This window comes from Botrytis deweyae (assembly GCF_014898535.1).
Source record: "Botrytis deweyae strain B1 chromosome Unknown BDEW_003, whole genome shotgun sequence".
Lineage (NCBI taxonomy): Eukaryota > Fungi > Ascomycota > Leotiomycetes > Helotiales > Sclerotiniaceae > Botrytis > Botrytis deweyae.
In genome coordinates, this window is record NW_024066210.1 from 1,567,005 (window position 1) to 1,593,605 (window position 26,601).

At 43.9% G+C, this 26,601-nt stretch overlaps 6 protein-coding genes across 6 annotated transcripts; 4 read left to right on the forward strand and 2 right to left on the reverse strand.

Moving 5' to 3' along the window:
- Positions 1 to 1,493: 1,493 nt before the first annotated feature.
- Positions 1,494 to 7,474, forward strand: EAE98_001852 (uncharacterized protein; the record flags this gene model as incomplete). The annotated part of the gene is made up of 2 exons (XM_038949471.1): positions 1,494 to 4,565; positions 4,637 to 7,474. The coding sequence occupies 2 exons, from the start codon at positions 1,494 to 1,496 to the stop codon at positions 7,472 to 7,474; spliced, it is 5,910 nt and encodes a 1,969-aa protein (XP_038814456.1).
- A 1,817-nt stretch (positions 7,475 to 9,291) lies between these two features.
- On the forward strand, positions 9,292 to 10,738 carry EAE98_001853 (uncharacterized protein; the record flags this gene model as incomplete). Its single annotated transcript, XM_038949472.1, has 6 exons — positions 9,292 to 9,329; positions 9,833 to 9,872; positions 9,928 to 10,038; positions 10,086 to 10,178; positions 10,273 to 10,417; positions 10,479 to 10,738. 6 exons carry the CDS (start codon positions 9,292 to 9,294, stop codon positions 10,736 to 10,738), a joined length of 687 nt encoding a protein of 228 aa, XP_038814457.1.
- A 1,685-nt stretch (positions 10,739 to 12,423) lies between these two features.
- Positions 12,424 to 15,835, reverse strand: EAE98_001854 (uncharacterized protein; the record flags this gene model as incomplete). Its single annotated transcript, XM_038949473.1, has 5 exons — positions 12,424 to 13,071; positions 13,122 to 13,646; positions 13,703 to 14,232; positions 14,340 to 15,016; positions 15,192 to 15,835. The coding sequence occupies 5 exons, from the start codon at positions 15,833 to 15,835 to the stop codon at positions 12,424 to 12,426; spliced, it is 3,024 nt and encodes a 1,007-aa protein (XP_038814458.1).
- Positions 15,836 to 16,086: 251 nt separating this feature from the next.
- Positions 16,087 to 16,986, forward strand: EAE98_001855 (uncharacterized protein; the record flags this gene model as incomplete). Its single annotated transcript, XM_038949474.1, has 1 exon — positions 16,087 to 16,986. One exon carries the CDS (start codon positions 16,087 to 16,089, stop codon positions 16,984 to 16,986), a length of 900 nt encoding a protein of 299 aa, XP_038814459.1.
- Positions 16,987 to 17,364: 378 nt separating this feature from the next.
- Positions 17,365 to 23,516, forward strand: EAE98_001856 (uncharacterized protein; the record flags this gene model as incomplete). Its single annotated transcript, XM_038949475.1, has 8 exons — positions 17,365 to 17,537; positions 17,598 to 17,838; positions 17,899 to 17,952; positions 18,004 to 18,069; positions 18,129 to 18,383; positions 18,612 to 18,726; positions 18,787 to 22,853; positions 22,997 to 23,516. 8 exons carry the CDS (start codon positions 17,365 to 17,367, stop codon positions 23,333 to 23,335), a joined length of 5,310 nt encoding a protein of 1,769 aa, XP_038814460.1. The 3' UTR covers positions 23,336 to 23,516.
- Positions 23,517 to 24,908: 1,392 nt separating this feature from the next.
- On the reverse strand, positions 24,909 to 26,405 carry EAE98_001857 (uncharacterized protein; the record flags this gene model as incomplete). Its single annotated transcript, XM_038949476.1, has 1 exon — positions 24,909 to 26,405. One exon carries the CDS (start codon positions 26,403 to 26,405, stop codon positions 24,909 to 24,911), a length of 1,497 nt encoding a protein of 498 aa, XP_038814461.1.
- Positions 26,406 to 26,601: the final 196 nt, after the last annotated feature.

A 26,601-nucleotide genomic window follows, 5' to 3' on the forward strand; every position in this document is an offset into this window, starting at 1 on the left:
AGGTGGGATTTTTGGAGAGGGGATGAATAATATTTGACAGGGGTATGCGGAATAATAGTTAGTCCGAACAAAGCTTAATTTTGAGCTAAGAACCAATCAAGGAAAGCTTCGAGGTACACCAGCAAGACTTCCTGGTAATACTTCGAGACGACCAACTTTCTGCACGTTGAGCAATAATCGTACTATACATAATAATAAACCTCATACTCAAGCATCCTCGTTGAATGAAACGGGTTCTCTCATGATTCATTGCCGCCATACCATTATTTAATAGACACTTTTCTATCTCATTCTGACTAGGTACTTGAATCTACCTAGTATCCACAAAAATGTTGTTGCTATCACACTTTATCACACACACACTCACGTGATTGTGAAACTTTCTGTTGTCCGTACCTGCTTTTAGCGTTCGTAATACATAGTACCCAGTATCTAATAATAATCTTCTTCAAGCGGGCGGCTGCTCTAGGCTCCATCTCCATTTTTGGTGGGCATGAATGGATGTTGATCCATCCTTTCCTTTCCTTTCCTGCCATTCCAATTTGTTGGTTTGTATCGAATCATCCGAGTTATCTCCTTATCTAGAGCAGAGTTTACCCAGAACCTAATGCCTTGATGTGATGAACCTAGGTTGGGCGACGAAGAAAAAGCAAACTTCTCAAACGACACCTGCTGGGGCTTCCTCTTGACTTTATTCAGCTTGTGTATCGAAATGCATGAATCCCACCTCAACTGCCCATCCCACGGACGATAATAAAGGACAATAAAGGACAATAAAGGACAATAAAGGACAATAAAGGACAATAAAGGACAATAAAGGACAATAAAGGTTACCATGTCCTTGCACCGCCACGAATAAGGTTCTCGTCAACAAATCAAGCTCCAGCCATACATACAGTGCAAGATCCAAAGCGAAATAAACAACAATAACACACAACCGTGCGGGACAATACAACTAATGATAAACACACTTTGGTCCCATAATGCAAACAATATCATTGTGAGATTAGGACAGAAAATCATTCGTTTTTGATATTACCACTGTTCTCAACCTCAGACAGATTCTTGAATCTACGTCAATTGGCAATTGACAATTGACAGTTGACATCGAGTAGCGATATTTCATCTTCGTCCCATCTCATCACTCGGGTTGCCCTATCAACTGACAGCACATTTCAGCGCCCAATTGACTGGGGGAAGTTCTCACAAAGTCACATTCTGCCATTCCTCGTGGGTCAATGAACATTGGCGCAATTCAATAATTTTACAACGGCCTTCATGTACGTCAACACAAGAACCTGCTTCGATGGTTTGCTACAATATACTACTACCATTTGAGTCGCCGCATGTTAGAGTTGGGAATTGGTCTTAATCAAGGTGCGCATCTAACGTTTTTTTTCAAAGTTGAATATTGTTTCCAAACCCAACTTTGCGCAAATTATTCTGTTATCTATGCTCCGAAGAGCCACTGACGCTATGCAACTTGTTAGACCATGCCTTCCCCCGAACCCGAAAAAGATGAGACAGCCCCGGCCCAACCCAAGTCTCCAACTGCCCCGCAGAAGACATCACCCGCCAGGAGCACTCCCAATGGTACAGCTATACGAAAGCCGGGTGTCAAGCCGCGGACTCCTGCCAATGCGCCCATACACAAGCGACCACCATCCAAGAAATCGGAGCCGACATTGCTTACTGATTTTCTGCTGGGCAGACCATCAGCAAGTCGCCAAAGACGAAAAAGTCTTGACGCAGTCAAGGCGGAGATGCGGGAAAGCACTGTGAATAGGATTCAAAAGCCAGGAGGAGTACACGATCGGGTTAAGCAATGGCAAAAAGCTAGTGCAGCAGCTGCCATTGAAGAAGCTGATGATCCAGAGTCGGAGCTGGATGAGATAATAGTGGAGGTGGAGGAAGAGAGTGTGGTTGGGCCCAGTGTTGTCACCGAGGACAACAGGCTTCATGTCAGAAACCCAAATACTCGACCTGGACGGCGGAAAAATAGAGACCCTGAAGATTGGGCCGCAGAAGTAAGGAGCAAAAGTGCGCCCCGAAAAAGAGTTATAAGCGATGATCATTGGGTGATGAATAAGACCAAGACCTCTCCAAAGAAAAAGGACATCAAAGTCACAATGCGAGCTATACCTAAAGACTTTCTTCAACAGACGGCTGCTAATCCCAAGTTGGAAAGCAAAATCGCTGATTGGGTCAAGCGTACGGAGGCTGAGTCGGGGGAGCATGGAGCGGCCCAATCTACTTCACGAGCGGGCAAGAACCCACAGCAAAATCCCCGTGGGGAAAATAAGGGCAAAATGAGGGCCAAGTCTTTAGGAGAAATTATAGTTGAAATAGAGGAGGAGGAGGAAGAACCGACCCGGAAACCCTCAAAGAACAAAATCAAAGTCGAGTCAAGGAGTACCCCAAGCTCGCGAAAGAATTCGAACAATGGATCCAAGGAAAGCCTTGTTAGTTCGTCGAAAGGAAAACACACCCCTAAATCGGAACCATCTCGAACTCCAGCGAATGATGGCATTCGAGTCAAGGCATGTGGACCGAATGGTCGGTGGGAAGATGGCATTAGAGTAAAGCCTGTTCAAGCGAGATGGAGGGCTCCTGAGGCTAAGAAACAGAGTTCCGGAGGCAACCCTTTTCTCGATGGTATCAGCCTGAAACCTACACCTGTTCATAAAGACGGCAAGCAAACCCCTCTGAAACCAGAGATCTCAGATGAGCATTCTCATAAGCGTAAATCATCAGAGAAGCATATCAAGCCACTGAAGGAGACTGAAAGGAAAGACATGAACGATCGCTCCGATGGCGACTTGGACGATACAAATGTAGAAACTCCCACTCGTCGTTCTCCAAGCTCCCGGAAACAAAGAAGGAAATCCCGTTCACCATCTCCATCGGTTGACGGGATTCCCTTTGGCGACTCTGCTTTCAGTACCTTGGATCTGCCTATTGGTGCCGAGGCGGGGAACACTGGAAATAAACCTAAGCCCCAAAGAAATCCTAGTCACCTAGTGCCCAAAGTTCTCAAGCGCGTCTATAATGAAGGGAAAAAGATTATGCATGATACGCATGATGCCCCTGAAATGCCTCCTAGAGGTGGTGTAAATCGGCCTCCAACAATTGAGTCTTGGCTCAATAGCACCCCAGATCCTTTCCTCGATGTCCCAAGTCCTGTTTCGACTCCCGCATTAACAGAAGTATCTACAGAGATAGATGATAGTGAGAGACATACTCCCAAGCCTGACCAAGACCAGAAACAAGCACTTGAAGAGGAGCGCAGAGGAACTGGGAGTAGACAGAAGCGCGTTCGGAAAACTTCAGATACCAGCTTCAGAAGCCACAACGATAAATCTCCTCTGGGACGTGTTCTGGATGATCCAATCGAGTTCAAGAAGCCCCCAACTCCACCTGCAGCTGGTCTTAGACGTAGTCCAGCTTTACGTGCTGCTTCTCCTCCCGTGATCAAGGCAGCTAAGAAATCGCCTTTCAAAGATGCTTTACTAGAGGCTTTCCGAGGCGAGTCTACATTTGAGGGTATCCTGGACGCAGAAGATGATGAATACCACGAGAAAGAAAACCACGATGTAGACGAGCTCAAGAATTCTGGTCGTAGCCTACAAACACCTGACAATACCAATTCTCAGCGTAGCCGCTCTTCTGGTACTCACCTTCAAGTCCCAGACGGACACCGAGACAATTCCGACAGACCGAGGCGGAAGAGAAGAGGTGGAAGCTCTGGCAACCATCATTTATCAAAAATTGCATCTGTGGAAACTTTTAGCACTCTTTCGTCCGTAGACACTTCATCTAACCTCACTAAAACTACTCTCACTCAAGCCACTACCGAGACCGGGCGGTCTGATTCCAACGTCTCACGCAGGAGAAGCAACAGATCGGGACTTAAAAGACGACTTACAAAGCACTCTGACTTGGTGTCTATGTTGTCATTACCCGATGCCCCACCAGCTGGTCGTACAAAAAGTATTAGATCGGCTCGAAGTGTGCGTACGGCTCGAAGCAGCCTAGAGACTGCTACTGAGATGGATCTGATGCGTGAATTAGCGGGCGACGAAGCTAAGTACATGAGAGAATTGAAAACTCTGGTTGATGGCGTGATACCAGTTCTCTTAACTTGCGTTCTGTCTAAATCAGACTCTGCAATTGCCGCTGGCCTCTTCAATCCCGACTCTACAGACATGAACGAAACATTTCTTACCAAGCCAATTGTCGATATGGGTGTTGCTCTCGAGCGTTTAAAGAGTCTACATAGGCGCATACCACTCCAAGATCCAGACGCCCTCATAGTCTGGCTCCAGCGAGCCCATCGAACTTACCAAGACTACACTCGTGCGTGGAGATTAGGCTTCCAGGATGTTGTTGTCAATTTAGCACCAGCTTCGCGCAAATCGTCTGCTGAAGAGAAAGAATCACCTCTTGACAGTGTCCCGCGCAATGCTGATGGAGATATTGTGAACTCAAATGGAGAACGTGTTGATGTCGCTTTCTTGCTCAAGAGGCCACTTGTCAGGATAAAATATCTTGCAAAACTAACAAAGGTGCGTATTTTAGTCTTCTCATCACCTCTATTCAACGAATTATCCATTTGCTAGGTTCTAACTTATCATAGGGTCTTGATAAACTCAATCATTCTGAACTCTCAGGTAAAGCGTTGAAAATATTTGAGGATTTGCAAGAAACGGCTCGTCGTCGTGTTAAAGAAGAACACGCTAGACTCGAAGATCTATATGCAAACAATACTGATGCGACTCGAGCCCGCAATCCGCAAACGCTTGCTCCAGTTGAAGATGCTCACATTGACCGTAATAGACAAGTCTCGGCTAAAGATTTCTTTGATCTCGACTTTCCTCATTCTAACGGCCAAAGAATTGAGTGCCGTGTAGAATTGATACTCCGGGATAATCTTTCAGACGAAATTGACCCTGGTGATGTTCTGATTTGTGCATCAGAAATCACACCAGAAGCGACGCATCGTTACTTGCTATTCCCACCAATCGATAGAGATTTCATATCCGCTTGCGCTGGTGAGAAGCCTGATGAGCTAATAATCATGATCCGTGGGATACAAAGACCTATGGAATGGCGAGAGAGTTTACTTCTGAAAGGTGCTGAGCCTGAGACTGCTGCCGAGTGGATAGAAATGTTAGGGTCTATCCCAATGCCTCAACCGGTTTTGAGCTCGATACCAGACAACGCAGATACAATATCAATGATGTCTATGGATCCGTCAGAAATAAGCGAGGCCGGCGATCCTGATGATAATGAGCTGCCAATTGGTGCTCGTCGAAGAAGAAGAAAGCACCATTCAAAAGAAAGACCACGATCTTCAACCTTCTCTACTATGTCATCTGTAGAAATTCCAGCCCCCCTAAAGATAGACCGAAAAGAAACATCATCCCCGCCACGGAGACATCGAGATGTTTCTCATGATGAAATTACTGGTCAACCATCTAGAAGACATTCCAAATCTTCGAGGTACCATTCTCATACTCGTACTCGATCCACGCCAAGTTCACCTCTGTCAAGCCAACTTGTTCTTAACGATTCGGACGAAGAAAGCAGAGATAATGATGATTTTGAGGAATCTGAGAGTCGTGCATCTACACCAGGCAGAACATCTCGCCGACCCCTCACACCCTCTGAAGAATTACCTCATATACCTAAAGTTCGCAAAACAAGCTCTGCTGCCTCAATCGATAGCGAATCCACTACAAAAGATTACATTCGCCGTACCTCGTATGATCCAGTAGATCCAGATGATATGTCTGAACGATCTCGTAGCCCTGATTTTGCAGAAGAAGAGAGTGCTCCACCACCACCGCCAGCTCATCGTTCAATGTCTCCTAGTGGTCTCAAACAACCAATAATCATTGAGCCCCCAGCGCCAAGATCAAGGTCTCGACGCACTTCCTCTCCACTGAAACATGAATACCGACCTTCTGATATATCTGATATATCGGAGAGGTCTGAGAGATCTGAGGTTTCGGTTTCCGAGGTTTCTGAAATGTCATACTCATCATCTGAAGAATCCGACACGGAACAAGAAGAGTCGTCATCTAGTTCGGATGAAGATGAACTAGATGAGCTCGACGAACTTGAAGCTGCTGATCTTCCTGAAGCCGAACCTGCTCCAACCATATATGGCAGACGTGCCATTTCACCTACAACCTCTCTGTACAGTCTGCCCAATGTTACTTTGCCACCTGTGAACTCTACGCCTCGAATTCCAATCGTACCAAAGGTCGACAATTCAGATATTAGAAGGCACGTCGCTACAGTTACAACCTGGAACAATGCTAAGGGTCGTTGGGACGATGTTCATTCGAAATCTTGTTCCATTATCATTCGTCCAGGATTAATCGAAGTACATGAAATGTCTTCCAGGCATTCCTCCCCTGCAGTTCTTTCAACCATTCAAGAGTCCGTTGTCGGAGGTCCAGAAGATACAAGCTCGAACGAGGACAAGCGACCATTACTTGGTCAGGTACTCACACCTGTTGTGACACTCAGGCAAAGCAATTCACTCGATATTGAAATCCATTCTCCCCCAACAAGTGATTCTCGAGTCAAATGCAGCCCTACCATCCGATATCACAGTCTACACAACCGTGCATGCGTTGATCTGTACAACTCAATTCATCAGGCTCGCATGAACAACCCAACATATAAGAAGCTAGAAGAAGAACGACTACTCAATTCCTATGGTGGTGCAACTTACGAAACTGCGGTTGCCAGTAAAAAACGAAGCTTCTTGAGCTTTGGACGAAAGAAGAGCTATCGTGCATCAACACGCGCACCATCCGTTGTCAACTCTGAGCAAAGTAGCTCTCCGTCTATTTCTCGTCTTTCCGAATCCTTCAAAAGATTAACAGGAAGTTCCTTTTTTAATATTGCAAAGTCTTCCATCGAATCAGGACGTGGATCTAGTCCATCAAGTCTGTACACTAGTTCCTCCGGTCTTGCTCCACCTCAAACACCCCATCCTGCAAGTTTGGCAGGTACTTCGACATCATATGGTGGTGTGAATCTTACCTCTGAGAATATTAAAATACGCCTGTATTACCTAGAAACAAGATCCAAGTGGCGGGATTGCGGGAATGCAAGATTAACTGTTACAGCACCACCACCTGGAATGCGTCAAGCTTGTGCTGTAGACCAGGGCATTGAACGCCGTATTCTCGTTACTAGAAAACCCATGAAAGCTGAGGACCCAGATGAAAAGGTGGAGGTGCTGTTAGACGTTGTGCTAGGTGCTAATTGCTTTAGCATGATCGGCAATAAGGGAGTCACGTGTAATGTATGGGAGGATGTTGTGGGACCTAATGGCGAGGTAGGAATGGTAGGACCTATAGGGAGAGTGAGTGGGAGGACGAGGAAGTGGTGTCTGCAGGCGGGAAGTGTACCTGAGGCAAGCTGGATATATAGTTTGGTTGGCGTGGGGAGATGATGTTCCAAAGGGAGAGGAAGAGAGTGCATTTTGTTTTTGGTTCTTTTCTTTATTGTAAGAGTGGTTAGGAAGGATAATAGATCTGTCCGATAATTCTGTATGTATGTATGTATGTATGTATGTATATAGGGGGGTGGACAAACGAAGTTGAGCGAGCGATGCATTAGAGGGGCTACATCCGGCGGTACACATATAAAGGGATGGAAAGGGTATGGATAGGCGGATGGAAGGAAGGATACCACTTGGAAATCGGGTCTCGGCGTTTATTGGATGAGATGAATGGAAATTTTTGGTATATCATTTGTGGTAGGGGGTTCTTGATACCTTTTTGACTTGGACAGATGGGTGGGTGTAATCTTGGAGATGGTAATAGGAGTGCTGAGGCAATCGGAATGTGGACGATGGAATAGGGGATTATAGGGAAATCAAGGCAGTCACACAACACAAACGATGCCCTCATTGAATCGAAAAACGCATATACATTTTATGCGGAGACCCTCATCTCTACTGGAATCTTTGTTGGAATATAACTAAGGCTGTGACCTGGATCCAGAGGGCATACGAGGGTTTTGAGAGATTTCGTTTGGGGAAAAGTATTTTGTTGGGTGGAGAGGAAAAAGGAGGAGGAGGAGGAGTAGATAGAAGTCAAGGGAGGGAATGAGGTGATGTTTAGAGGTGTATGAATGATAATGGAATGGATTCTTTAATCGAACATTGTGCTTATTGCGAAGTGAAATTATTGTGTTTGAATCATAATCTATGTGGTCTGGTCTTAGTTGATCAATATAATATTGATATATACCTATATACAGTACAATATATGAAAGCGGTATAAATCCTAAAGCGTTACTTCAAAGTGAATTTGATATGTGTTTCGAAAGTTTAGGGAATGTCTAGTTATTAGATTTGAGAATTGTAAGGCCACGTGGAATCCGAGAAACTGCTGTAGTCGGTCATTAATGAGAGTTGACTATTAATTACATATATAGATAGGTAGGTAAGACATTTAATTCAGAAGTCTAAACCCATTCGCTTCTATTTGATGCACATTCAATTTTTGAAAGCTTCCGAGTGAGTATCAATTATAGTTTGTATTTCACATTTGTAGGTGCTGAAATATGTCGATATACCTAGGTACCTACTCTTTATATAAATAAAGTATTTTTGATTCATCTATTGGTGAGGTCTCTCTTGTTGATTGTCGTAAATACGAAGTGAGAATGTCCGAAAGTATGTCTATCTATCATCTCTCTTCTCGTCGCTCTGTCTTCTTGCGTATCGGTTGTTGAGATCTGAAATGTCTTTCACGAAACATTTGGCAATTGGGTTATTGGTTATTGCAATACCCAGTCAGGTAGGTAGAGAGAAAAGGTACAGATAAAAATAAAAGTAGGTACACAATTCATCACTGTCGATTTCCATCGGGATAAAGAGACGGATGATGATGGCGGCAATGGTATTCCTCATCTAGCACCCCCTCCCGCTTCTTCACAACTTCCAAATTCATGTTGTTCCAAGATGGTATGAATAAAAATCTAAAACGAATGCCCTCTATTTGCATTGATTGATGGGTGGGGTGATATCAGGAAGGAAAAAAAACAAAAGAAATGCGTTCGCCGGGAATCGAACCCGGGGCCCATCGAAGTTGTTTCGCGCTCTTCTGATGAGGAAGAGATTGATGGCAACGATGGATTTTACCACTAAACCACAAACGCTGGTACATGTTGATTTATGTTAAGAGCTTTGCGCTGTTTTAAAATATAAAGTAAGCATGGTGGGGTATGTGGAGTCATGATGACTTTAAAATACTACGGAGTATGGAAATGGTGAATGCAAACTTCAATGTTCAAAATTTGTAAGTTATGGGCGATGGATCATCTAGTCTAGTACGGTTTAGCGGTGGGGGGGACTCGTTATTCTATATTTCAACTTCAAGAATCTAATCAAGAATAAATAACTATATTAAAATGAAAGCCTTAACCTTTAGGTCCTTTTGATCAAATGTAAAATATTCATCAGATTATTTGATTATTATGAAGCTTTTAGGTTCGAGAGATTGCTGTGTTATATTTCGAATAATACGAGTATACAGCTAGGGATAGATATATAGTCATCGTTTAGATTCTAAAAGAGGGCCTTGCTTCAAATGTGTACAACGCCGCAAATAATTGATGAAATCGCAGCAGGAATACGTCCCAAAGCATACGCCGCCAACTTTTATGCTTTCTTTTTTGAAAGCACTTTTACTAAAGATGTTTTATTTAGTTCTCTCAACAGTTCTATAGCCCACTAACAACAAGTTCTTTGAAAGCCACAAGTCATTATTAAAACTAAATTGCTTGAACTTGTCTGTATCAGGTCAAACGTAGCAGTCAACGGTGTAGCTCTGGTTACAGGGGTAAGATCTGTCGAATCTTCAATCATCGATTGATTACTGATACACTTGCTCACAGGGCGCAGCAGGCATCAGCGAAGAAACTGGCTTCGCATTCGCTGAAGCAGATGCTTCAGGCGTTATCTTTGCGACCTCAACATTGAGAGGGCCAAAGCGAGCGCAGAAAAGAGTAAAGAATTCGCTACCAACCTTCAATACCGAACCTTGGCCTTGAAGGTAAACACTATCGAGTCAGAGAGTGTTCAGGCAATGGTCGATCTCACAATTGAGGAGTTTGGTCGGATTGATTACTTTGTCAATAGTGCTGGAGTAAGTGAAGCAAAAACTATGTTCGTGTGAATATGCTGACGGATATTGAAGGTTGGAGCTATATCTCGCGCACCAACGTCCGATATCGAGAAAGGTCAAGGGCCGCCATGGGGATGAGCGTTCGCTGGGTTTGGGGTGCATCGTGAACCTTGGCTCTGGATTGTCATATGGTGCAGGCCCGGGAATGATGGCTTATGTTGCATCGAAACACGCAGTGATGGGAATTACTAAAGTAGCTGGTGAGTTCTCATATTGAGCCTCTTGAGTATAGCGACTGATGTCTTTGATAGCGCTGGATAGCGCTGGATAACGCAAAGCACGAAATTCGTGTGAACGCGCTTTGCCCCTCATGGGTGAAGACCCCCATGTTAGAACGAAGTTTGGCTCGTTGGGCGGGACTCGAAAAAGTCATACAGGCTGTCTCACCAGCAAGAAGAGCCGCAACGCCAGAAGAAGTAGCTAATGTTGCCGTTTTTCTTTGTAGCCCTTCGGCTACCTATGTCAATGGAACTGGCTTGTTGATTGATGCTGGAATGATGGTTACTGCGCACGCAAGCTAAGAAACGCTTAGCTGCTGGTAGTAAGTTACATACGCTATCTGCGTATCAGAGTTAGAACAAGTATTATGACAATTAGAACGAACTTACCATCAATATAACTACCAGCCCGGACCACTGGTGTACAGACTTACGGGACACTTCAAAATCGTAAATATCGAGAAGCATAAACGTTCAAAGATTTAAACAATCGAATCAATCTCAAAATACCACCTAGTACAAAAGCTATTTTATGATCAAACTATTCCGTGTAGTAGAACTTCATATGGAGAATGTAAATCATCAAGAAAAGCTATATTTTTCAACAAAATCAATCAACCTCAAATTAAAGAATCTGTAACAATTTGCCTTGGAAAAACTGCGAGAGCAGGTTGCAATCTATCCTTAGAATCTACAACTACAGAATTGGGAGCCTATTCGTAGAAGAAAAAACAGGCGGAATTCGACCATTTCTAAGATATCCTTTACAATTCAATTATTTCCTTTCAATATTATATAAAATAAAAACTTGAAATATTTTCTAAACAATTAAAAGCTGATATTTCTTTTGATCTCTTTGAATTTAAATAAATTATTTATGAATTATTTTTAATTCAATTAAGTTAGAGGATTTCAATGAAAATTTGAATTGTCAAATTCCGCCTGTTTTTTCTCCTACGAATAGGCTCGAGCCTAGCACTCGTAGAGCGCACAGATATACTAGCTGTGAGCACGTGATTGAGCACGTGCGTAATGCGCGCGCGTGAGAGATCTCATTGCGATTGAGTGCGTTTCGTAACAATTTGAGTAGATTCCGCGCGGATTTTACATCCAAACTAGCCTTGACTTTATAGACGTGTGCGATATCGTTGGTTTTGTACCATAAAAAGCCAGCTGATTATAGTTATGAATAAGTATTGTATTTCCAATATGCTGTTTATACGAAACAAACAAGGCCTTCCCTGATCTATTCTGCTTGAAAAGATAAGAGAAAGCTTTTTAGCCGAAAAACTGTACGGGAACACTGGCCTTTTCTCACCATCTCCCTATCCTTTGGGATTTGGATTTCCATAGTAGCACGTGTGCCCGAAGCTTTTGTCACGAAGCCAGAATGAATAAGGCCGAAAAAAGCTCAACTAAGGTAGACCCTACCGCAGGTAATCGCATGACCCCGACTAATTTCCAGGTGACAGATTCACAGCTTCGTTTTGTATTGCTGGAGGCGTTTATTGTGTATTTCTATTCCTTTAACTGGAGTTGAGATGGATGCAAATCTTGAGGGCAAATTCCGTTAGTTGTGGGGCGGTTGGTCATCTAGTGCACTGCAGGAGACATCAAAACAAGAGCCTCAACCTTCAAGCCCTTTTGATCAAATGAGAGCTTCTAAATTCCAGAAATCACGACATCATATTCCAAATACATACAGCTGGGACTATTTATTGTCTATATTCTGGAGCTTCACCAAATACATTTCTCCATGATACATTGAATGGGACCCCAGATCTAACGCCGAGTATTGAGACTAGATGCTGCACCAAAAATTTCTTCCTTGAAAGAAAAGATTCTAAGAACCCCAAAATCACCCAGTGAGGAATCTGACGTGAAGTTCAAGGAAATTTCTTAGGAACCTCTCTGACGAGGAGTCGAACTGGAAACGACTGAGCTAGTGGAAATCTTCGAATGCACAATTCTCTCGCAACGCATGGCTGTCAGATGTTCCTACATAATTCATCCCCGAGATTGGCAATCTGATCAATCATTTCATCCGGGGACTCATTCATGTTCTTGGTGTATTTTTTAAATACGGTCCAAACCTTGAGGTACTTGTTATTGCTCTCCGGAGTCGTGCCAATATTATCTTGGAAAGCCTTAAGCATCCCGTCATATTCTTTGAGTCTCTTGAACGACTGCCTGACTCTCCCCTTGTCCCTGTCCTCAGTTCGGAGCAATTTGACCTGAACACAGTACAGCACAAGGGCAGCAAGTCCGGTAGCGAGCGCAGTAGCGACAGAGGAGCCGGTCTGGTATTCGACCTTTTTGTCCACATTCTTCCTCTCAACGTTGACACCCGGAAACGTGAAGCTTAAATTTGTAGGATTGCCAACGTCAGAGCTGGCCACACCGTTATCGGTAGCAGCTCCGATCCGAAATATATTGCCCTTGGCTGCAGTCCAAGGAAAGCTTTTGTCCTCGACTGGCCCCCCATCACTGGCGGAACAAAACATAAGAATATTCTCCCGGAGAGCTTCAGAGATAGCTGTCCGGAGAAGATCTCTAGTTGTACTGTCATCTGGTGGTGGTATAGTCCATGACATGGATATGATATGCACCTTCTTGGCCACTGCCTCACGAATGGCCTATGGAAATGTTAAGGTTATGCCGGTCTGGAGAATTTTTGGCGACTTACTTGCGCGGCACTCAAAGCTGTAATCTGACGTTTGCCACCGTACAGATGATCATCCAGCTTCAGCACATAAAGTTGAGCTCTTGGGCAGATCCGATATATTTGACTTGCCATTGCTGGTCCATGACCAAAGCTAGACATATAATAAGGAACGACATCTCGGTCTCGTGTACAAAAGCTTTGCCCTCCGTTATGCTTATGCTTTAGTCTAGTAATGTCGATGCCGTCATCGATGAGTGCTACCCTAATGGGCTCCTCTAATACTACAGTAGACTTGTCGGGGTTAGCTAGCAGGAAGTTGTTTTCGGCCTCTAAAACAAGCGGTGCGAATTTATCCATGCATTCGATCCAATTGTGCTGTGATGGTGGCAGGGGATCTTTACTGGCTGTCATTGCGCCTGGGCTTATAATTTTACGCGGCCCCTTTGGTCCGTCTGTAAATATTTGGACCTTATCACACAACGTTTTCATTCGTTTTTTGAATGAGTCGATATCAGATATTGTACGATTGTAGGAATTTAAATAATCCTGTAACTCTCAGTCAGCAAGAGCATACTTGGTATCTTCATGGGGTATAGAACTACCTGTTGTGTGTGGATATACACTGCTTCTAAGTGCTTAAGCTGCTTAAGTCCGCCCTCTTCGCCCCAACCTCGAAGCACAGCATTGTTGCCGCTCCAGTAAAGATGTACAACTCGTACATCTGGAGCCACAGTCTCTATGACGCCGGTAGAAATGTCTATTTTCTGCCAGTCCCATGTCTCGACACCAAACCCCACCAGTGCTTTTTCAATGCTTTCGTCACTATGAGCTGGACTATCCAGATCTTTGACGCTGATACTCAGTATTGTTTTTACTTTCATTTTTTCTCGCAACCATCCGAATACGGATTCAAGATTAGAAAGTCCTTTACTTGAAGATTTCGATGGGGCAGCCGGGGTTCGAATCCTTCCACTATTGGCTGCAGTTTCGGATTCTACAAGAGTGAAACTAGCAGGAACTGACACTCGCTGGAGGATGTCATCAAACTTCTGATTCTCGAAAAAACTCTCAAGCTGGTCGCTATTGATTTTCGTTTTCTCATACACCCCAAGATCGAAAAATATTTGAACGTCTAATAGCCACAGTGTTAGCAGTGTTTATTCATCTCTCACCTATTGAACCACATAAATTCTCTAGAAAAGAAATTGGCCCAATGAAAGATATTTTGGGCATAATTACCAGTTCCTACTCTTGGGGGTCTCCCATGGATTATAGCATAGGCATCATCATGGCCACGGGTTCGCAGGTAGTGTAGTTTCAAGAAGGTCTTTACATTTTCGACAGATGTTGGCGTTCTCTTGGGGGCTTGACTCTCTTGGTCTTTCGGTCGTTTTGACTTAGACTTTGACTTCGAAATTTCTTCTCCCTGTGGCACTTTGGCTTCATTTACTTCAGGATGTTTCCAAGAGACGTTTAATGATTCTGTAGCGGCGAACCCCCTTTCAGCTGAGAACTCTCCCTTTAAAAGTCTCTGTGTATTGGAGCGAACTAGAGGCTTTGCTACAAAGTCTGCATCGCTTCTGAGCTTGGGAGGCGAAGCAGTCAAGGTTTTGGGTTTGCTCCCTTTAAATGAGCCCTTCTTATCATGGCCAGATGTGGAACTGCTGCCATTGTCGAGGGCCTTTTTTGCCTTCTCTTCTCGATAGTTGAGAGTAGTGAACACATGATAAGAATAAGGTGACATTTTGATATTGTTGTACATGGGGTTTTCACTGAACTTATCTGAGCCCTCGGTTTCCTGCATTTCTGAGTCGCACTTCTCGATTATTTTTTGTATCACTTGCAACTGATTAGGTTTGCAACGTCGGTATTCCACAGCGAGATGTAGCGGCGTATTGCCTTTATCGTCTCTGGCACTGCAAGATCGGCGAGTAAGTAATTGCCTATCCAAAAAATATTTTTGGGGAAAGTGAGATACCAAAGCTGTATTGGGAAGCAATTGGAGTGTAATGCATACAATAATCGGGATTGAGATTATGGAAAAGAATCATGTATTGAAAATAAAGACTTTAGTGAACCTATTATGCTCACCTCAGAGTCTTAGGCCCTGCCTGCTCCACAAGCGACAGAAGAAATGGCACTTCATTCTCGACAGCTACATGGAGACAATTCTTCGTCTTGTCGTTTTTTATCGAGAGAATTTCGTCCATATATCCAGGAGGGCATGCCTGGCGAATGCAATCGACCAGATCGCCTTTTTTATTTTTAATGGCATCGTGCAATGGAGTAGATCCAGCATTATCCTTCACTTTAAGCAGATTTCTAGGATTCCTCACTAAAAATCCAACCAATTGCGATAGCTTCTTCTTCTCTAATTTCAGCTTTCCGTTCAAATCTCCTGTTGCAAGTAAGTGTAACGCGGTTGGATTTTTGCTGTTTCCCTCGTCGGTTATCCTCGTGAGGAGTTCAATCAGGTTTCCAATGGGCTTGCCGCCGCGCTTGTAATCTTCGAACTGCTCATAACGAGTAAAATCTGTACTCTCGAGAAATAGTGTGACCCATTCCTCGTTCTTTCCTTTGCTGAGGGCCTCAACAACCTCCTCTAATAGCTGTGAAACTGGTGGCACGTCGCTCACATTTGTCTCCTCGTCATCATTGCTAAGAGACTCAGTGCTGGAGTCAGTGTCGTCTCCACGACTGTTAAATTCTTGAGTGGGATAACTTGGGAAGCTCATCGTGGATATTCAAACTGATATGCGTCAACTTCTGTTGTGGGTGATCCTGTTTGCTTATCTTGCAGTACCAACAATAAATGGAAACCCCCGCTCGCTTTCCATTCATCGGCAGTTATTTCATTGGTAGTCACCCTTGTCACTTGTATGCATGAAATTCCTGATCAGGTTCAGTCATTAAATATTGGGGACCAGCTGGATAGTTTCAAAAATGGAAACAAAATGTTTTCATCAACAAAATCAAGAGAGCAATCATGATGAACGCTTCCCCAGACATTTTCAAAGTCGCAGTGCCTTGCGAACTACCAGGCAGTGTCGCCGGAGTTGACGAGACCTCTTTCAGCATCGATCTAGGCCATTTCGGCGAGCAAGACAGTAGCTACCGCACACAAAACCTCGGGAATCAGTTTCAGCGCGAAATTGTTACTCACCGTGAGAAAGTAGTTTTGGTTCGGTGTATCTCCCGTGAAGTCATTCACGGGCTTGTGGACCCCGATTCCAACAAACCAGCAAGCCTACTTGTATACGACTTCTACTTCGATGTCAAAGGACAAACGCGTCGCATCCTATCGGCTGATATCAATTTTGTCTTCAGTAGCATTGACGAGGAAGGGGAAGCGCCACGGGTACATAAAATTGCTCCAGTTGGAAAACATCTTTGTATGTTCACAAGTCAAGCCGAGTCAATCACGGCGGGTGGGGAGGTCAATGCGAGCGCAGGGTACCTGGGAGCGAATGTGGGGATAAGTGGCAAGAGGGAGAGAACAATCTCCAAGACTGCAAGCGATGCAGCATCTGTCACAGGTTTCGTGAAGAGTGACAGATTTGGCACAAATATTGGAGCAAGATGGTATATCGAGGAGAACGGCACAGAGAAAAAAGGGATACCACACTCTCTTCGGATTGCCCTTCTTCTTCACCGAGAAGATCAAGCCAATTTCCAATGTGTGGCAACCATCAGTGCAAAAGCTGACTGGAAAACCGAGCTAAGACGATTTATTGGATCTTCGGAGGATAAAGACGACCCGATTTTGTTTGATACAGGTATCCCCCCAACAAGCACCCTACACGACATCCAAAATTTAGGGGCGATCAACTTGGAAAAAATATTTGACATCACCTCGTATACTAAATTTGAAGGCTCTGTGAAATAGAGTGGACCTATGAATCACTACGGAATCGAGTTGTTGCCTCAGAATTTGGCTTGCATGATACGGATATTTCAAGAAGAGTTGGGATGCACATCCACCATATTTGATTTTATTGTTTCTGAGGCTGAAAACAGCCGTTAAAGTCGTTATCTTCGTAATAGGAAGCTAGATTGTAGAGCGGCCTGCAAAGGGAAATTATCGCAGCCTGTCATCAATTTCCGTAAGCCCGACTACTTTCAGCAATAAAGACCTATTTGGTTGTACTACTCTACAAAATGTTTCCATAGAGTTGAGTGTCGCAGCCTGATCAGTCGTTCATTTATCAATCCACAAATAACAATTTAAGTTATAGCTCTTTTGTAAATTTTTACCTGCCGCGAAATGTCTGATAGATCATTTTCAAACCCCAAGCCTGAGTTGAACATCCCATCGTTAGGTGATGGAGTCGATGCCGTGCTAATTGACGAAATACAATTGGACTTCACAGGCTCTGAAGAGGAGAGCTTAAGAGTGGTCTCGAGTATTGAGGAGACTACCGGGACAGTCAACATTGAGTAAGTTTTGATTTTCATGAATTAGATCCGTAAAGACACTCATAGGTGATTAAATTATAGCTTTGTAGTCATCCATGGACTATTCGGTAAAGAGTTGAATAGAGATCGATGGTTCGATTGTGGACCGGATAGTTGGCTTACCCAGTATGCCAACTCCTTGAAATCGAATTCCCGGATCATCGAGTTCAAATATAACGCGAGTGTTATCGTGGATGGAGACTCGGAAGAGACCATTTCTGGAATTCGTCAGGTTGCATTGAGTTTGTTGAACAAGCTCAAGGATTTGAGGAGGGGTGAAGTTGTGAGAAAACCCAGCAAGATGGTCCACTTGTGAAAATCTGTGATAATTGACGAATTTTAGACTCGAACAATCATGTTCCTTGGTCGTGGCATAGGCGGAATCATCGTTAAAGATGTAAGATCTTCAAAGAATTTCACACACGCAATGACTCACAAGTCATCATAGGCTTTAGTGGCTGCTTCAACTGGAATGGGTGATTGGGATGATATACTCGATTGCAGTCGAGTCCTGGTAATTCCATGATACCATCACCTTATCCATGATAATGTGTACCTAGCTAACACAGTAAGTTATTCTCCGACTGTCCTCACAAGAGTCGAGACCGAAATCGATTAGAGAACAGTCTGTGCTATACTTTATTTGCAACACGGCCAGACTTCTCCCAGAGCGCTAGCCCATTGTTTTTTACAGGATCGTTGATATCAAAGCTCGCTTCTGAGGTTATGGAGGTCAATGCCTCATTCATATTGTCCAAGCTTCATCTAAGAAGCCATCTCATCAGTATTTACGAGGAAAGAAAGAAAGCCGACTATGTTGATGATCATGTAAGTACCTATCTTTTAATGGTCTTACTTCACATGCATCATTTGATCAGAACAATGGTTAGAGCACCAAAATTATTGAAAGTAATTATCACTGCTCCACGATTTATGCTCATTTTGGAATGTAGACAACTATATAAGTTGTCTCTCTCTCGAGGACTTAATGTTGCCGTATTTCAATGGCGTATTTGAAATGAGTGTGGTTATTATTGTGCGGCTAACATACAGTAGCTTGATAATTTCTACAATTATACCATAGGGGTGCCGTTCGAAAGACGCTTAGCAAGGTCTGAGGAAGATACTCATAAGAGTAGCGTCTTAGATCATCTTGATGACTTGAAGGAATGTGAGTAGATTCTCTTTGAAAATGACTGGTACTAGGTTATAAGCTAACAATCATCTCGAGGTATAATTCCTCTTCATGAGTCAAGACTACGTCATGAGCGCCTTCTTTTGTCGTTAGCAACATCTTTGCCACCTCTAATTGCCCCTTTAAACGAGACTTGGTGGTTAAAAGACCATACGAAATACAAACAATGGCTTGATTCCCCAGAAACGCAGCTCTTATATTTGCACGGTAATTTACATGACGTAATTCAGGAAGCGGCAGCACAAGCATTCTATCATCTGGAACAAGTGCAGAGAACACGAGACAAAAAAATTCCGGTGCTCTTCTTTGAATTCGACTCATGGGATGCCCGCCGTTGCTCTCTATCTCACATGCTGTCCACTTTCATTGCCCAATTGACATGTCACTACCCAAATTGGAAGAACCGAATTGAATATATGAGCTATTGTGTTGAGCAAGAGCGTTGCTGGACATTCCGCGACCTAATGAGTTGGTTTGAGTTATTTAATCACATGAAACAATCGATTGTGATTAGCCGTTTCGATGAATGTGAAATAGAGTCTCGCAGGGCGTTTTTAGACTTGATATCATATACCGCTCAGATGAGTGAGTGGCCTTGGAAGATTGTTGTGACGAGCGGAACATCCGCAGTACTACTAGAAGAATTGGGGAACTGGCCAGAGATTGATATCATTGCGCAGTCTCCAGAGGACAGTGCGGGAAGCATGCAACCGCAAAATACTCATACGCATAGAGAAAACATGATGTTGCACAAGCGTTTATCATGCTTCCCTACGCTGGACGATCATGATCGTTCTATCATAGTGAAGCACCTAGCGGCAAGGAAGATTCCACTGCTCAAGACTCAATTATGGGGAGTTCTATCGTCTGTAAAAGTTGAAGACAGCGAAGAAATCTTAGAATCAGTATTGGACAGTTACTTCCGGGGCATACCAGAACAACACGTTGCAAAATGTGCACTAATGTGGCTTCTTCACTCGAAGAGGCCATTGTCCAACAGGGAACTTGCCGAGATCATGTTTCTTGAGAGCGAGGGTGATCATGGAAATTACAGATCTCCCGACCCATTAGAAGTTGATAATTTCGTGGTGAAGTTAGAGCTTTGGTTTGCAGGGTTCATCGAAGTCGAAAACGATGAGGTTTTTGTACGAAACGGCAGACTAAGAGAAATTTTTGGAAATCCTGTCGGAAGATGTTCGAATACTTATTTGTGGACCGAAGCTTCAGAGGATGCTCATCTTAAAATAGCAAAAACATGCTTGAAGTACCTCTCGCTACCGGACACAGAAATCAACTTGAAAATCCCGAACGGTACTATGAGTGGGCGGAATCCAAGACTCTGTTTGGGTAATCTCTTATCATATGCTGTAAAGTATTGGTTTCAACACTTTCAATCTGCTAAAGACTCACAAAATTATCCTCTGGAAATACTGATAGGTCTAATTCAAAATATTGACCTTGAGAGTTGGTCGAGGATGTTTTGGGAGTTATCAAGCCCAATAACAAGGAGTCCTTCTCCTTGGGAGTCACCATTTCCAATTTTTGCTGGCCAAGGTGAAATAGATCTCGTCAAAAGCAAGAACGACGAAGACTTCCGCGCAGGGTTAGTTGAAGCAAGTTTAAATGGCAGGCAGTCTACGGTTCAGAGAATGCTGGATATTCATGAGTGCCCGGCGCCTATCCTTCTTAATGCTATTCAGTCATCTGCTGCAGGGGGACATGAGCAATTGGCAATTGACCTTTTAGGTCGTTTGCCGACTGAAACCAAACTGAGTATTCAGCATTGGGGGACAAATATTCTTTGGAGATCAGCCAGAGCAAACCTTCATCGTTTAGCAGACACTGTACTCAGTATGGGATGCGGTCCTGATCCTGAAGCAAAGCATGGCACCGAATGGAACACGACACCTTTGTCCCAATGTTCGATTAACGGCCACTTGGAAATGACCAAAGTTCTCGTGAAACATAAAGCGAACGTGGAATTCCCAAGCTTCAAGAACCGTACTCCGTTGGCATTGGCTGCTTCAAGGGGCCACGCCAATGTAGTTAGATTTCTAGCAACACAAGCCAATGCCAAGATAGATGCTGTTGATGTAGGCGGCTGTAGACCAATAGACAAATCTTGTGTGTGGGGGAATCAGGAAGTTGTGATGGAATTGCTGCGACTCGAACCAGACATGAAACTGTCATCTGACGATCCGATTCTACCACTAGTCGTGGCTGCACTAAATGGGAACGATAGATGTGTTGAGCTTCTGCTTGGCTATGCGAAAGCTGATAAGGATATTTCAAGCCGCTTGAACATTGACTTAGCTCTTCTTTATGCCGCCCGTTTCGATAAAATCACGACATGCCGTACACTGCTAGATTATGGTGCAAACATCAATGCGAATGTTCACAGATTTTCTCCCTTCACTGTAGCAGTCAAGGCCGGCAACGAAGAAATCGTCAAACTGCTGCTCGATCATCGCCCGCGCCCAGATGTTAATCTAAAAGACGGGCACGGGAGAACTGCCCTTTATAATGCTGTACTCATGCAGAACGTTGCATTGATTCGTTTATTACTAGATAATGATTGCGATCCAGATGTGCCGGTTAATGGTCCATACGTGGCTTTGCACAGCGCAGTCACTAACAATGAGATTACTGAAATGTTAGCGAGAAAAACTAGGAACTTTGAAGCGCGAACCCCCCAGAACCTCACGGCACTCATGCTTGCAGCAGAGCGTAATGAAGAGTCTGCGAGAATTTTGATTGAACATAAAGCTGATGTCAACGCCGAGGTTCCTCTAGACAGTGAATTCTGGGAGGGATGGACACCTATGTTTTTTGCTGCCAATGCAAACAAACCAACCGCTGTCACTTTGTTAGCAGAGGCTGGTGCAGATCTCAAGCACAGGGCCAAAGATGGCAAAAGTGCTCTACACTTGGCAGTGGACGGCGATGCTCTAAGTGCTTTAATGGAGTTTCACTCACAGATCGACTTAAACCAACCAGACAACCAAGGATACACGCCCTTACATATGATGGGAAGTCTCACATTGAGGAACGTTCAATATCTCGTTCGAGGAGGTGCAAAAATCAATATTCAGGCAGACGATGGATGTACACCGCTACAGGTTGCGGTAAGACGTAATGAAAACAACGCGATAGAAATTGTATCTTATCTACTTGAACACGGGGCCAACCCAAACTTATCTGGAACCGAACCAGGCAAAGATGATCCGCCTCTTCATCATGCATGCGACAGCCTGTCGCTGGAAATATCCAAACTGCTAGTGGAGAATGGTGCTGATGTTAATAAGTCCTCAATTGGCCCTCTAGGAACGCCACTAATAGCAACATGCTTGAGAGGTTTTACCCAGGAAGATTCTGAAGGCAAAAATACGGAGGACCTAATACGTTACCTTCTCGAGAAAGGTGCTGACATCAATGGAACACATAGCCGCTGGGGTTGTGTATTTGGCGTGGTTTCGATGTTCATGAAACCAAAAATAGTTAGCCTACTGCTGGAGGAAGGGGCGTCGATTCATACCCAGGACTTTTGTGGCAGGCTACCCATTCACTTAGCTGCTTTTCACGGTGGCAAGAACCTAGACATCGTCATTGAAGCCGGCGGTGATGTTACTGCCAAAGATAAGCTCGGTCGCACGGCACTTCACTACGCCTGCCAAGCAGGCCGGTCAAGTTCCGTCAAGAAGTTGTTAGATCTCGTAGGGGAAGAAAATGCGAACGAAACGGACATTGACGGATGGACCCCTCTACACTGGGCAGTACGGGGTACAGGGAATATGATAGAAGAAGAATGGCTCGCCGGTGAAGCTGTGAATGAGATTGAAACTATTAGAATATTGATAGAGCGCGGTGCGAATAGATCTGCCCAATATCATGTCAGGGGGGAGTCCTGGTCACCACTTCGGATTGCTAATTATAGGGGAGCCGATGACACTGTTATTGCTCTTCTCAAGAACTCTGGTGGCCCCAACGAAGACGAAGGACTCGGCGGAACATCTTCAGAAAATTTTGGACAGTATGGCGCGAACGTTTCCAGCCCTAAAAAAGCCTATCGTAGGATCGGATGGACTTGTGATGCATGTTTATGGGTAACCCCCCCCCCTCCCCCCCACTCCAGACCCCCTTTTCACGAGATATAATACAGTACAAACATTTGCTTAAAGTCAACAGACAAAGGGCTTGCTTATTCTTACATAAGTAATTCCAATATAGTTCACTGACGTCAAGCTAGGGGATGTGGGGCTTGTGCTACAAATGTAATGTGTGCCTCGACTTAGCATTTTGTGTCAAATGTTACGACCACCGAGACATTGTACACGCAGAATTTCCCGACCACGCGTTCAAGGAACATGGCCCCGAATTTGAGCACGATGACTCGAAATCGAATAGCGGGGAGATAACAGATGATGATAGCAGGTCAATCATCTCAGAAAGCAGTGGTTCGGAGCCTGAGGAGAATACTAGAAATGAATCAGAGGAACCCGAAGAACTCGTGGTGCTAGGAAATGACCACGAGCAAAGTGATTCTGATGAAAATGCTGATAGTAGTGAGTCGGAGGATGACAACTAGGCAGTGATTGTTTTATAAGTATATAAGTTATGCTTTGAAGGTTAGGCTTGGCGAGTACAATGATTAAGACTTTACTCTCATCTTCATGTGTATGTGAAATGATGGTGATTTTTGCTTGCCACAGACCATTCAAAAAGTATACACCGACCGACCTACCCGCAGCTCACATATGCAAATATAGACATGCATAGGAATAGCAATTCCTCATGTCATAATCAGAAACTTGTGGAAAACAAAGCACACATTAATACTCAGAATAATCGGAATGAAAGAGAAAAAAATCTATTTCGTCCTGTCCACCAGTACAAGCAAGCAAAGTCAGATGCGATGAAAGTCCAGGTAGCTACCCAAAGTGAAATCCAATATAACCCAACCCGACCCCCCATATCATGACCAGCTAGATTAGATCAAAGTAATATAGAGAAACAAAAGTCAGTGGAAACTGTGGAAAGAAGATGCCACAGCAAAATATCATTGAGATACAATACGTTCCTCAGTTCGTAAGTCTTCTCTCTGTATTCACCACTCTACAACACAGAACTTTAGCTCAACTAGGTATTGATTAGACAATTTGTTTCTCATACAAAAATTGCGCAATACGCAGAATTTCAGAGATCTTTTCTGTATATCAAGACCGCTGAGCTAAATCCACTAATTGCCTTTTCACTTCTCTATTCTTTCTATGCATTAACAGTTTACAAGCAGTAGAATTTCAAACTTCAGACTATTACTCTCCCATAACCATACTTGATTGTGATATAGTGATATTGATTCTTTATATCTTTAATCAATCCTTAAATGGCTACGCCCACCAGTTCTGCATCGTGACGTCTATATATAAGGTATGTGGAAGATAGAAGCATGCTATGAGTTTATAAGATTTATATGCATCATCGCAAGTGCCACCTGATTTCTTCTTTTTCTCTCGTATACCTGACTGTTTTGGTCTTCCTTATTTTTAAATAAACATCGTCCTGTGCGATGACTTCTTTGGTCTTCATGGAATGGATTCATTTGTTTATTGAATGTATTTCGTATTTATTGGCAGCGGCTTCTCACCAATTTGAGTCTCCCTCCTCGTGAGGAAGAGCATGCATGAGGTCATCAGGGCAGAAGGGCGAAAGGGAAAGAGAAATTTGTGTGGTCATGTGGCACACAAGTCATGAGGACCAAAACAAGATACTGTATAAGATGAAACATGTAAATGTTATCATTCCATCGTGTATAATCATCTCCGTAGAAGCAACCGTAGAGCAAGTTATCTAGATACATTCCTAAAAAGTACAATATCGAGCCAAGCCATGAATAATGGGCTAGCAAGCACAATGGCAAGACTCAAGAAACAAGTGGCCATAATCCCGTCAACATGTAATTGACTACGAAAACCCCATTCCATCCAGAAATGGATAAAGGAGAACCAATGAAACCGCCATATAACCGAAGAACCACTTTGAAAACAGGTAGGATGAGCCAAAAGAACCTCCATCAAGCAACCAGCATTTACCAATTAACCTGAAAAAACAAGGAAGCAAAGAAATACCAAACACCCGCTTGAGAGTCAAGTCACAACCAACTATTCATCATCATCAACCTCATCAACGGCAACAGGTTTCTTTCCCTTTCTGTCCTTCTTTGGAACCTGAACACTGGTAGCCAGAGACTTCGAGCGTTTCAAAACCGATCGTTCATCAAAATCAAAGAACTCTCGTCCATTTCGATTCCAATTAGATTTGCAACCACCAGGTGCTCGATGAATGCCATGGACAGAAGCAAGTTCTTCCGAGATGTGCTTCCAGAGAGGAGCATCGTAGAGTTTAACAAGATCAGGGTGCTTAGCTTCGCTTTCTCGACGTTTGACAAGACATTCGTAGAGCTTGAATGTTTCGTCATCGGTCCAGGCGGCGCGACGGGGTTTACTGGTAGTACCACTTTTGCGAGAAGATCGGGGTGTTCTGCGAGGCTTGGAGGATGCTTTGCGACAGCTCAAAGTAGAAGAAGCGGAGCCAGATGTAGTGACTGGGGGAGAATGAATTGAATCACTAGTGGCTGAGGCAGACGAAGAAGCCGGTGTGTGAGCAGATGACTTAGTGACAGACTTCGTGCGCTTCTTGGTCGGCCGACGAGTAGACTTGATATAATCTTCATTATCATGAGACTCGTCATCATCGTGTTCTCGCTTTCTATTAAGGGAAGATGGACACGAAGTAGCTTGTGGCGATGCGGGCAAGATGTGTTTTCCACTGGAAGATTGGCCTGGACATAAGATGGTTTTTCCACCAGAATAGTTCGCTGGTACAGTTGTATTTTGCTGAGAAGGTGGTGGTGTAAGTTGATTGCTTGCACCAGAAGATTCGCCGTTATACTTCTGTGATGAGTGCTCTTTCAGAGAGGCTTCGATGGTAAGAGCGAGCTGTTGTTCGTAAATTAGTCCATCGAAGTTGGTAACCGACTTCTCGACATAATCTTCATCGTCTAAATCATCGTCATCGGAAATATTGGAGGTGCCTCTAACGAAGTCCTCTGGCTCGGATTGGTATTCAGAGTAGTCGGCATCTGAAGACTCGTACTCAAGCTGATTGACAAGTTGATCGGTAACAGGAGATTCTTGCTGAGAAGCCTCCAGCTCGGCAGTCTCTCCACAGGGTTGTTTTTCGACAGGCACTTCGTCAAGTTTTGCAAGTCGAGCATTGAATGCTTGCTCTACAAGGAATTGAGGGTGTATTGCTGCATAAGCAAAGGGCTTATTAAATGGGTGCGCACTTTTGCCTTTGCCGCCAGTCGTAGGGGCTGGTGTCTTGTATGCAGCAGCATCTTCGTCATTTGGATTGATATGAAGACGATATGCGTGGTGGAGATCTTGGCAGACTTGATGTTGTGTTAGCTCTTGATCAACTAAGGCTTCGTTAACTAAACCATCGGCTGTGCAACCAAATTGGCTAAGATTATCGTTCAACCACTCCACTCCGCCTTCTTGAATATAAAAGAAGGATGCTATGACAGACAGAGCTTTTTTTGCAGAGTCCTCGTCCATATCTGCGAAGGAAAATTCGGTAGGCTTGGTAAACATCATGATGAAAGAATAGGTACGGATTACAATTGAGAGCTGTGAAACTTAGAATTTGGTATGCTCAAAATGTACGATTGAACGGTCACAGGAAGAAGCTATCCAAGAATAGAAGAAGAGAAGGATATAGGTAAAATCCTACCAAGCACACCATGGGTTTGAAGCTATCTCCAGACAATAGAAGGTCTATTGACTCTATTGT